This window comes from Manis pentadactyla, chromosome 6 (genome assembly GCF_030020395.1).
Source record: "Manis pentadactyla isolate mManPen7 chromosome 6, mManPen7.hap1, whole genome shotgun sequence".
NCBI lineage: Eukaryota > Metazoa > Chordata > Mammalia > Pholidota > Manidae > Manis > Manis pentadactyla.
The window spans coordinates 132,420,065-132,432,928 of NC_080024.1; the positions used below are offsets into that span (position 1 = coordinate 132,420,065).

At 42.6% G+C, this 12,864-nt stretch overlaps 1 protein-coding gene across 6 annotated transcripts in view; it reads right to left on the minus strand.

Annotated features, from left to right (window-relative positions):
- Positions 1 to 91: 91 nt before the first annotated feature.
- The window catches only part of EPG5 (ectopic P-granules 5 autophagy tethering factor), a 115,630-nt gene continuing 102,857 nt past the window's right edge, over positions 92 to 12,864 (minus strand). For all 6 annotated transcript variants that reach the window (XM_057504146.1, XM_057504145.1, XM_036918695.2 and 3 more), the window contains 5 exons: positions 10,237 to 10,479; positions 8,733 to 8,949; positions 8,001 to 8,216; positions 6,304 to 6,418; positions 92 to 4,484 (listed from right to left, as the gene is read on the minus strand). In XM_057504146.1, the coding sequence (XP_057360129.1) occupies positions 4,302 to 4,484; positions 6,304 to 6,418; positions 8,001 to 8,216; positions 8,733 to 8,949; positions 10,237 to 10,479 (974 nt within the window). In that variant the 3' untranslated portion in view covers positions 92 to 4,301. The remainder of the gene's footprint in view (positions 4,485 to 6,303; positions 6,419 to 8,000; positions 8,217 to 8,732; positions 8,950 to 10,236; positions 10,480 to 12,864) is intronic.

Here is a 12,864-nt window from a genome sequence, read left to right on the forward strand (position 1 = left end):
AAGCCACTGAAAGGAAAATAAATTCCAACCTTCAATACTCAGTGAGAGATACTATATTTGTATATCAACAAAGAAAAGTTATAATACACAACATTTCTTAGTGATTTTATTATCCCAAAGTAAGGTCAGTAGTTTATTTTTTTCAAGTAATTGTCATCAGAGTATGACAACAATGTCCAGATTGAAGGAAACTTCAACAGTATCTTCCCAGGACACACGATGCCTCTATTAAGTGTGAGGATCATCAGGGACCAGAACAAGGGCAGTAATAGCACCTGGCTGCCAGCCAAGAATTTTATCCAGTATGACTCAGAGGCAAACAGAAGATCACAGCAAAGGATTCTTTTTTTAAAAGCAACATTTTCCCAACATTATACTCTATTTTCCTTAATAAGACAAGTTAGCTGAGCAGAAAAAAAATTCAGCTACCACCTCAAAGTAAGCTGTAAGGTTGGTCCAAAATGAAGAGCAGTTTTGGAAAGTACAAAGCACCCTCCGTAGACCTCTCATGCTGACAGGTGATGCGAACAGCCTTTGGCAGCAACCGATGTTAAGTCGCCAAGGTGTGGAGTTTGAACTTGTCACTAATTGAACGTGCCAGCCATAGGGCACAGCTGCTGAGAGCTGGTACTGCCCAAGTGCCCAGGGGAAGTGAACTTAGCTGTTTGGCCCAGCCTCGTGTGACCAAGCCCCAGGGCAGGGGACCAGACCAGGGGACATGACGTGAGGTGGCACGTTCTTGGTGTCTGCAGGTGAGGGCCACCTGAAGGCTGTGCCCTTGCTGAGTCCTGGCCCTGCTAAATCTGGCCACAGCCTTTTTAGAATAACACGGGCTTGTTGGGGCACTTTTCCTGAAGGGCAGCCCTGGTAGATATCATCGGGGAAGAGGACCAGTTAAAAAAGCACTGGGCAGTTAGCTTGTAGCGGACTGGGGGAGGGCAGAGATGTGACGAGGTGTGACAATGTCCAAAAGTCTGTTGCAAGGGACAGGTGAGCAGCACCAGCCCGGGCTGTCCCAGCAGAACTGTGACAAGTGTTACCAAGAGGCCAGTTTTGGCTCAGTATAAAGCGGAACTACAAGCAGAGCCCCCCAGCGGTTCTGGTGAAGGGTAGTGGCCATGGGCAGAAGGCAAAGGAGAGGCAGGGGAGCAGGGCTGGGGATCCCTGCAGGTGAGAGATGGGACTCCATGAGCTTTAATGTCCCTGCTGACCTTAATGCAGTGACCTACATTTGTTTCATGCTCGAGAAAAATCACTAATTTTAGGATTAAAAATCCAATAGAAAACTGTGCATCACCTTCATTCAAAAAGAAGAGGCATGAACACTTGCCAGCCGTTGACTGGTACAACGTGGACTGATTTTGCTGCTTGATCAAAATTATCAGTGGCGTTGGCACTTGGTTAAAGTGAGGTTAAGCTGCTCTGGGGGTTTTCATTTTCTGGACTAGGCTTCCCCACTTCAAAGAACTGAGAGACTCAGGCCATCAGAGAAGCAGACGTGAAGCCATGAGATGGTCGTGCCTGGGGGCCCAGGCCCTGGGCATGCCCTGGAGCTTTGGGAACGTGCAGGGCGGGGTCCTGGCTCCTCTGTCAGAGTGAGCAGACACATGAGCACGACCGACCTCCCTCAGCGCCGTGACTCCCAGCTTTCCGCCATGCTCACCTGAAGGGTTAGGCGGAAGAGCCAGAAAGCAGGAGGATCTCGTGTGCCTCTTGATCGGTCCTTGCGTGCTGTGGGAGATGAGTACAGAAAAGGTGCTTTTCATAGAGACCAGGATGCTGCTAGCCATCACTCTGTGAACCAGGTGCCATGGGCAGCCCTGTGCAGAGGGTCTGCACTAGTTCGCCTTCAACACTGCTCTGCACAGACAAGGCCTGGGTCTTGCTTGATCCAGAGACCTACACACAGCACAGGGGCTGTTCCTGGAACTGGCCCTGTGCTCTCCGGAGATCACCTGTTTCTGCCAGCAAAGGCTTGTCATTCCTGAAAGCCAGCAGGCTGGTCTACTCGTTCCCAAGGGCTATAGCAGTGCTGTCATCTTCTAAACTATTCTCAGTGTCTTCAAAGCACTTTTTTGTTAATCACAAAAGACTTAAAGAGGAAGCAGTTTCACTGACCATCTCTAATAATCAAGTTACAGTGTCAAATAATACAACGACATCAGGCATAAAAATCTTCATCAATTTTAACTGGAAGACTTTACAAGCTAGTGTGAAAGCCCTAAAAATGGGATTCTTACCAACTGCAACTAAAGATTGATTTTATTTTTTATAATTTGTACAGACCAGGTACATTATAAATATTATAAACTTTTAAAAGTGAACAGGTCATAATGTTCTTTAAAATGTACATACTCTCACTCAAAAATTTCACATTCTAGGACATCAATAATTACCCTCCTCAAACAAAACAGCACACAAGCCATTTCCTGTCATAAAATCTTTTTGCCAAGCCAGCCATTACACTATCCATAGCTTCCAAACTTTTCTTTTACACAGCATGGGGAAGATGAATGATTTTGAAAAGAGAAGCAAAAACAAAGCCAGCTCTGAGATGTCCCCTCAGAGATGGACACTCTGTGGCCCACAAAACTTGGAGGCTGAACAGCGATGACCTTTATCAGAGCATGTCTATGAGGCAGCAATGTTCCATCCATCCAAAGAAGTTCAAAATCAAAACAGCTCCTACATATTTCCAGATGGGGGGAAGTACTCCAAAAGGATATTCAAAAAGAGATTAGCACTGTGATAACCTATATCCTCATCCCCGATAAACGCTCTGGTGACTGTTCAGACATTTTTAGGCAAATATCCTCGGGCTATAGGAAAGCCATACAAAAGCAATACACAAGCTGGACAAACAAAATCAATTTTGAGTCAAGAGAGTTGTGACTATGATGATGAAAGTCAAACTGCTCTCTCTGCAGGGAAGTGACAGGAGCAAGAAGACGGCAGGAGAGCAGGGCAACGTCAGACAGGCTCTGGTAACGAAGGAGCTGTCAGCACCAGAAGGCACGTGGCTACTGAAAAAAGCCAAATGTTGTTTAGTCTCCTGACCCGACCCAGTTTCCACAGACAAGTATTTCAGCAGGTTTGCACCTTCATTTGAATTTAAATATGGAGTAAAGCCAGAAGGAAACAGAGAATCAGGCTCTTGGTCTCTGTCTCTCAATTTTTCCCTCAAGCCCTCCCTTCCTCTCTCTCCCCAACTCAACAGCAGGGCCTTGGACATTAAACCTGGTGTTTCTCAAGAGTTGCAATTGTGGGAGTCTACAGGGGCTCAGTAAGGGCTGTTAATGGTGAAATGGACTGGGGTAGATATAACAGAAACGTGTGTCAACAGTGAACAGGAGAGTAACCCTGACTACACTGCACATGTGGGCCAACAAACCCATCTGTGCACAGTATGCTCACACAGACCACCAGCATGCGCTCAAGGCCACCAGAGTGTGCTCAGACGACCAGCATGCGCTCACAGACCACCAGCGTGTGCTCACACAGACCACCAGTGTGCGCTCAAGGCCACCAGCGTGCGCTCAGACGACCAGCATGCGCTCACAGACCACGAGCGTGCACTCACACAGATCACCAGCATGTGCTCACACAGATCACCAGCATGCCACCCGATTTAGATGGATGGCTCCTCCGTGAGCACACACAGCTGGATGGATGGAAATGGACTTGTCATCACACCATCTCTGCTGTCCACTGTCATCAGGATTAGGTGATCACATTTTAGTCAATGAATCACTTTAATTCAGCATTCTTATCTCCCTTCTAAAAGAAGTAAGACAATATTTTTAAGCTGGTCTATTTCCTCACATTTAGGAAACGCAATTATCAAAGTGTGTTTTACTTTGAAGGAACACAAATGGTGTTCAACAGTGAGGGTTCTACATGATTCCCAAAGTATTTAGATCTGACACAGGAGTCTTGACATTTAAAAAAACAGAAGACAGAATTGGAGGCATACAAAAGAACCCCATCTAGAGTCTTGTGAGACATTCAGCAGCTTTGAGTGGCTCTGAAACCAAATGAGGGTAAGTTTCTCCTGTTGGATGAACATAAAAACTAGTATGTCCCCAGAAGTTTTAAGAGCTAAGAAAACACACACGTACACACACATACACATGTGCACATGAACGACAGAATTATCTAGTGCTCCTCAACCTGCATCTCAGTCAACTAATTCATTGGCTAAACTGAGCTCTGCAGTGAAACTGAATAAAGTTACTTGTGCAAAAGCAAAGTTAAAATGTAAACATAAACAGCAACAGGGTTTTTCAAGAGCCTTAGTGTTACTATCGTATGTTGTCCAAATAATGCACTTCTGGATAGAGACAGTTAACAAGAAGAGCCAGGAAGCTTTTCCCATCTTGCAGGCAATGGCCAGGATGCTTTATAAACTGTGTGGCTTGCGATATCTGATCCTGGTATTCAACATACTGTTTACTTGATGTCAAGGATTCAAGAGCATTCAGAGCCTAAAACACATGGAAGACAAAAGGGTTATCCATCCAGATACATATAACACGACTGCCAGAGGTATAGCAAACCTGCCATTATCATCTGATATAACCGTGAGCCTCTGGGGAAGCCTACAGAACTGGAACTAGATGTCCCAAAGGCAGGTACTGATTAACCACAAGCAGAAGGCAGCCAGCAACCTGAGATTTTCCAGCTCTTGCTGCCTTCCACATCCAGCCTTCCCGCTCCCGGCCAGTGCTATTTCCCAACCCTCCCCTGCAGAGCCGCTACTGTGGCCTGGCTGCTCTTCCGGCCTTGTCCTCCTTCCCCCAGTGCCAGCAGGGAGCCCTCCCCACCACATCATCTGCTGCCTTTTCCTGGGTCCCCTACTGGAAATCACAGGCACAAGCAAACCTAACTTGCTATTAGCTTTGTTCTTAGGTTACAAAATAATGTCATATTAAACTGTCTAACTGTATGAAATTCAAAAGAAACCGGTGACTAAGTGCTGCTGAAGATAAGCAATAAGGTCATTCAGTCAGTCAGCAAGCATGAAGTACAGATCAGGTTCTTCTGGTTTCTGCCCAACAGAAACAATAATGTTCCTATGCCTCTCCTCAGTAGTAAATAAAGAAAAACATGCTTAAATGACATAATGTTAATTTCTCCTTCCTTCATAGTGGGAGAAGAGAAAAAGACTATATTTGGAGAAAACAAAAATGAGAACAATGGTTCTTGGATGTGGGGAGTCTTGTTTCCCAAGTATACATGCTCACCACTCTCAGGGTCTGAAAGTGAACTGTGAAGCCCTGAATCCTTCCCCTTAATGGGGACCACCACACAGAGAAAATAACAAGAATCAATGGGGACAGGCAGGGAGCCATCACTTTCACTCAGGAATGCTTGATCCTTGCTCTTACAGACCCAGAAAGCACCCTGCGTACGGCTGGTAGACATTACAAAGCTCAACAGAAGAGCCAATGGGTCTAAGCATTCACCATTTCCAGGGACAGCACTGCAGAGCGGCAAGTATGGATCCTGGCCCCAGCACTTACAAGGCTCGCTCCCTCTCTGTCTCTCTCTCTCTCTCGGTCTCTCTCTCTCTCTCTCTCTGTCTCTCTCTGTCTATCTCTCTCTCTCTCCATTTCCTCATCCACAAAACCAGGATGATAAAAAGCTCCTGTGACATGGTTGTTATGAGGATTACATGAGTTAAAACTTTAACTCATCAACAGCGTGAGTTGAAACAGAACAGTGCCTGGCCTGTAGTAAGCACTGAAGGATGCTGGCCATCATTTTATATTTATTATATGCCTTTATACCAGGCCAGCCTGTTTACAAGTGAAAATAGTTATTGGAATGGGACCACTGCCATGTGGCCTTCCACATTTTTAGAATAAACTATAATTTTCCACAGCTGTCAACCTCCAGACTCACAAAACAGGAGCTATGTTTTTGGCTCCAAGTTAAGGCTCAGCTAACCTCCAGCATTCTCCACTGCGTCCATATCTTCTGTGCCCAGCCCCCAGCACGTGGCAGTCATGATGAAGTCATGTTCATCAGAGCCAAATCTGATCCCAGACTGGCTCCCTATGGTCCTGCTGCTTCTACAATGGTGGCAGTAGGGCTCTAGACAAGTGCCTACAAAAATACGTTTAAAATCTAAGGCAGGCACATGCAGCAACCATTTTCCAGCAAGCAGAACACACTGAAGGGTATACTGTGCTACTGTAGATCCTTATGTATAAAGACTACAGCTGCCATCTCCTGATCTCCTGGGGAAGGAGGCCAGGTGGAAAACTTCTACCCCTTAACTATAAAGCTGTTTTCACTGACCTGCTGAGCTTTTGGAGTCAGATATAATTCAGCGCCAGGCTTCAAACGGATCTGATCCTCGGTAGGAACCTGAATGGAAAGGAAGGCAGCCATTCCTCGAGCAACCACTCGGAACCTTACACATGAGGGAGACAAGTAAATGACTATTAAAATAAGCATTTTAAAATACCACCAGATTCTCTACTACGAAACAAGATAAACACATCTCTGGACCTAATGTTGTTAGTCTCTTCAGGAAAATCTTAAAAGATAATCAAGAAGGAACCTTAATCTTCCCTTCCATTATCACTGCCCAAACAATGAAAGCATAATTCAGACTCAAGAATGAAAATGTTAGCAAAGATGTAGAATAACTGGAACTCTAAGGCACTGTGGTGGGAATGTAAAAAATGGTGTGGGCACTTTGGAAAATAGTGTGGCAGTTCCTCAGTAAGTTAAACAGAGTAACCACATGACCCAGCAATTCTACTTCTGGGTACTCAAAAGAACTGAAAACAGGTGTTCTAACAAATCTTGTAAACATATTTTATAGCAGCTGTTCACAATAACTAAAAAGTGGAAACAACCAAATATTGACCAACTGATGAATGAATAAACAAAGAATGGTATAGCTATACAATGGAATATTATTTAGCCATAAAAAGGAATGAACTATTGATACCTGCTGCAACGTGGATAAACCCTGAAACTTCATGCCAAGTGAAAGAAGCCAGACACAAGAGGCCACATATTATATATTCCACTTACATGCAGTGTTCACAACAGATAAAACACATAAAGTCAGAAAGTCAATCAGTGGTTACCAGACACTTAGGGGAGAGAGGAATAGGGACTGACTACTTATTGAGTATAGGATTTCCTTTTGGGGTGATGGAAATGTTCTGCAACTAGACAGTAGTGATGGTTACAACATCATGAATGTACTAAATGCCACTGAATCGTACATTTTAAAGGGACTACCATGACAAATTTTATGTTATGCATATTTTGCCACAATTTAAGTGAATCAAAATCACATGGTCCTGCCAGTCTACCATCAACAAAGAAGCATGACATCTAACTAGTTTGGATTGGATGGTTCCCTAACCTGCAACAACAGAACAGGCTGTTCCACAAGAATGCCAAGTCAGAATGGTATAAGGACTCTTCTTCAACACTGAGAAGGGCTTTAAAAGAAATCCATTATGCAAATAAGTATTATGAAATAAAATGGAAGGCTAGTGGCACATTCTTTCATGCCTTGGAATTTTTAGCCACAAAAACCTAGTCTTGCTTCTCATTATCTTTCCTTCTTATCAGTTAATTAAACTAATCTTGACTTCACAGCTCTAGTAGGCTGAGTCCCTCATGGGCCCTGGACTGCCCTGATAAACTGGGGCATTTGACCTGACCTTGCACACCATCCTTTGCTCAAAGCTAAAACAAAATCAGTAATGTGGTCAGGTTACACGGTCAAAATACAAGAGATTCAACTAAGAAAACGTTCTTTGAACATAAAAACAAAGTTGTTTTAATAGGAGAAGGAATAAATATGTTTTTAAATAAATAAAAAATAAAGAGGCACTGATTAATTTTTTTCTCTTAGCCTTTGGGGAAACCTAGCCCCTAAGTCAAAAAACCTACTAAAGTATCACAATAGCTACGGAGGTACAGACACTGAGGCCGATTTATAGGAGCAGCAGCAGGTGCTTCCTTACCTGTTAGATAAGGGCGACTTCCGGCCCAACCCAATTGCTCCCAGAATCCCAGAGCTGAGTCTCTCCTCGGCCAGCAGGCTCTGCCTGCTCTGAAGCATGAGCAGAATTCGAATGACAGACTCCATCAAGACAGAGTCATTCTGCTCCGTCTGAATCAGGGACAGCTGCAAGGCCTGGTGCCACCACACAAACAGCTTTGCCTCTTCCTGCACAGAGCTAGGGGGCAGCCCAGGAAGAAAAGACAATCAGAAGTGTCTTCTTTCCACTGCCATTTAACTGAAAGCCCACATTTGACTTTTAAGTATAGAGGGCATTTACTACTTTAAAAGCTTAGGCTGATGTGTACTAATGTTAATAAAGCCATGAGACTGTGTAAGCTGCCCATTCACTGAGCACTACTCATGCTGGGCACGATGGTATGGGCTTCACTTCTTTCACCTAATCCTCCTAACAACCCCATAAGGTACACACTGTTACCCCTACTCTAACTGATAAGAAACCAAAGGTTGCTGCTTCAAAATGGCTGCTTTAAGAAATAAAAACACTGTTCAGATAATTAGCCCAGGCAAGTAAAAATCTTTCTGAAACAAGTGTCACTGTATCTCATAACCTTGTTTATTACTCATGTATCAGTTGGTTCTGTGCACTTAAAAGAACACTTACTTAAAACCCTAAATTCCAAGTTATCCAAATACAAGTGAGTTTGACACAGCAGCTGGAGGGCCAACTCACCTTGGATACGCCTGTTCCAACCACTTGCTCAAGATGAGCAACACTTTCATTTCGTTCCTAAGAGTCTGTTCACTATTTAAACACTGAAGCAAGTAGACATGAAGAGTCAAGTAACTGCCCAGGGACAGGCACTCCTGCAGAAACTCTTCTATGGTGAGCTCAGGAACTTGAAGGGACACCAGAATGGGGCCCCATCCTGAATTCTGGCTGAGGGAGCCTAAGAAATGAGCAACAAGAGGAGACAGCAAAATAAAAGCAAGAATCAAATTATTTAAGTACTTTAATGAATCTTTTCAAGCTTCATGTCAAGAAAACATTGCCCAGATTGACCCTAGAAGCCACAAAAGTGAAACGTGCCTTGCAGTTTAAGACTGGGAAGTCCACATGTTAAATGCCTGCCCTCTGTTTAGCCACTGTGGAAAGTTAAGAAGTCAGAATTCAGGGCAGCACTTTTATAAATCATCTTACTCCTCATAACAATCACATGTAGGCAGACATTGCCTGTCCCAGTCATCTAACAGTTTTAACTTCATCTAAATATCGTTTTTAAGTATGTTATGAATACTGATGCTTTTTCAAGAAAATTATTATTATTCTCTCCATCTGAAGTATTTTTGCTTATCAAAGCTTAGTTTGACTCATCTGGGTGGAAATCCTTGAAAATGTTTCACAACCTACAAAGAGCACTTTAATTTTAGTAACAGAATGATTTTTGAAGCAGGAATGTTACCCTAGCAGTTCTCAATTCTTTGTGGGGAAATAAGGGTGAGGTAACATGGTGACATGCACAGCAACTTCCATGGGGGACATGGGGACATGGGGACATGGGTTGTTCCCAGGGTATCAAGAAGGGGCACAGGGAGGTTTTGGGCACTTCCTGGCATTCTCAGTCCAATACCCTTTGCTCCTTCCCACTGCATGCACTATGATGTGCATCCAGGTATCAGAATTAAAAGTGCTGTTCTGAGCAACTCTTAGTCAAACCAGGTGGTTTCCATCATGAGAGATTAGAGGTAGGGAATAAGAAACATTACAGAAGGTGAGGGTGGAGGGAGTTACCTCTTAATAAAAGTTTAAAAGATGTGACAGGAAGCCATAGAAGGACTCCTATGAAAGATCATTTTAAGTGCCAAATTAGGGAAAATTAATTAGAAGGTCTTACTAGATTCTAGTTTATAGCATTTGTTTGAGGACCATAACTAGGCCTGTAACATATACAATTTGTCTCATAAAAGTTTGGTCTCATACTCATACTCCAGAACTAATGTAAAATGAATAGAGGTTTCTGACACTGAAACATGACTATAGTAAAGACATGGGCCATCGGTTCCGGTGCTAAACTGAAGATCTTTATGAGAAAAACAAAAGATATTGTGAAACATCAACACCTCTTACAAATAAATTAGGGTGGTATAATGCCTCACTGGAAGGGTCTGGAAAGCTCTCCCTTCTGACAAAGCTTTAACGTACCCTGGAAAGGACAGACCTAATGAGAGCCTTTTACCTTCTTTGAAGTAGGCAGTGATGCAGGCTTCTGTAGTCTCGGCCATGTGTCGGACAGAAGCCAGGCTCCGGCAGGCTGCTGTTAAAAGGGGCAGCACCACCAGCCCGTGCACTTTCTGCCCAATCCAGGCCCGGATACTGCCCTGGAGGAACTCTGCCGTTGGAATAGTTGCATTGTTCATCATCATTAGGACTTCCCTAAAGAGACTGCTGAGGGCCATGTGGCGGGTCTGGCTGTCCACATCTAAAGAGGAACACAGACACATGCCAGTGAAAGGTGGAAGAATGGCAGCATGAATACAATCAATGGAACAATAGTGCTTCAATCTTTAGCTGCTTTAAGGGCAAATTTTACAAGTCTAAGGACTGATCTCAGGGACCAGAAAGAAGATTCTGGATGGTGGTTAGCTTTCAAGGATAGGATGTTGCACATCAGTACTTAGTAAGAGCAAAGGAGGAAACTACTGCAGGATCTTAGGTTACAGCAGTGTGGCCGAGCAGCACTTGCCCAAGTGGACGTACCAAGCTGGTGTGAAAGAGTAACTTATTTATCAGAACATGCTTAACTAGTCTTTATTTTCCAAACTTTTCTCATGCAGGAAACCAAAAACATAGATCTCAGGTGTCATTTGATAAACAGATTAGAAACAGTTCCTCCACCCCCACCACTGCCAAAGCTATTGATATTCTAGAGGTATTTGAAAGGAATAAAGGCTAATACTTAAAACGAAATACAAAAGTAAGGAAAGGAAAAACCTTTTAAAGGATTTTTAAAAGGGCTCTTAACAGTAGCTCTTTTGTTTCTTTGCTTTTTAAATAAGAAAAGAACAGACTAGTAATATACATGGGTCTTGCCAACAAATTAAGAGATGAAAAGAGCAGAGAATGCAAGACAAAGAGCAAATTCATGTTAAAAGAGAACCACAAATGAGTTGGTTACTGAGGTAGATTCCTTCTTCATATCCAAAAATAGAAAATATATTTCACTGAGATTTTGTGGAGAAAACTATTCAACAGGCACAGTTTTTGCCAACTACTCACTGTTCTTAAGTTAGATTTTAAAAATATATTTTTAATGGAATAGAATTGGGACTTCTAACACAAGGCTCCAGTATCTATGTCAGTGGGAGCAAGGAAGTCTTACTCAATTTTACTCATCACAGCAATCAAACCAAACTCACCCACTTGCACAATGTCAGACACACCCTAACAATGTTACTGTAAGACCTATTTATTATCGAGCAAGGACTTGTTTTTAAAAATTTAAGAAAAATATTAACAGTATATGTTACACGTGAATTTTTTTCATGTATTTTTTTGTGTGTGTGTGTGAGGGCATCTCTCATATTTATTGATCAAATGGTTGTTAACAACAATAACATTCTGTATAGGGGAGTCAATGCTCAATGCACAATCATTAATCCAACCCACGCCTAATTTTCATCAGTCTCCAATCTTCTGAAGCATAACGAACAAGTTCTTACATGGAGAACAAATTCTTACATAGTGAATAAGTTACATGGTGAACAGTACAAGGGCTGTCATCACAGAAACCTTCGGTTTTGCTCATGCATTATGAACTACAAACAGTCAGTTCAAATATGAATACTCATTTGACCTTTATACTTGATTTATATGTGAATACCACATTTCTCTATTCTTATTTTTAATAAAATGCTGAAGTGGCAGGTAGATACAAGATAAAGGTAGAAAACATAGTTTAGTGTTGTAAGAGAGCAAATGTAGATGATCAGGTGTGTGCCTGTAGACTATGTGTTAATCCAAGCTAGACAAGGGCAATAAAACATCCACGGATGCAGAAGATTTCTCTCAGAACAGGGGGGGTGAGGTTCTAAGCCTCACCTCTGTTGATCCCCAATTTCTCACCTGATGACCCCTTGCAACTGTGCCTGTCTTAGGTTGTTCCTCCCTTGAGGAATCTTACCCGTCTCTGGCTAACCAGTCATCTTCCGGGGCCATACAGGGAAATGTAAAGTTGGTAAGTGAGAGAGAAGCCTTATTGTTAGAAATGGTTAGCTTTTTATTTCTTTGCATATTTATGCCCTGTAGCTTCCATGCCCAGCATTTGTCTTGAGGTATCTTTACCACTTGGAAGAATTATGATACTCGGTAAATTTGATATGAGGCACGAATTCTATTTAAGGGTTGTAATTAGGAAGGAAGAAGAAAAGCTATAGAAGTAGCAGGCGGAAGAAAACATGGGAAGATTGATTATTTCTTTGACATATCTTCTTGTAGAGCAACTTCAGCATGTATAGGTTTTAAGCTACTACTTAAATTGCGCACACACATTAACATAATAGGAGTATAGTTACATAACCAAAGCATACCTGTAATTACCAGCCATCTCCAGTGAAACCAAGAAAACCAGTTAGGCACCTTAGGCATTTGTGAAAACTTATCTATGATATGGTGGATATTGTCCAACTGAACTTGAACAGTCTGAGAGAAATCAGACAAATTAAAACAACCCATTCCTGGGGAATGTTCACATCCCTTATGTTCTTTTAACAGTAAATAGTCTGTAGTTGTAAGATTTTGGAGCGCTACAATTTGCACTTCTCCTAATTCTTGATTGAGTTCCAACAGTATAGATCCAGTCAAATTT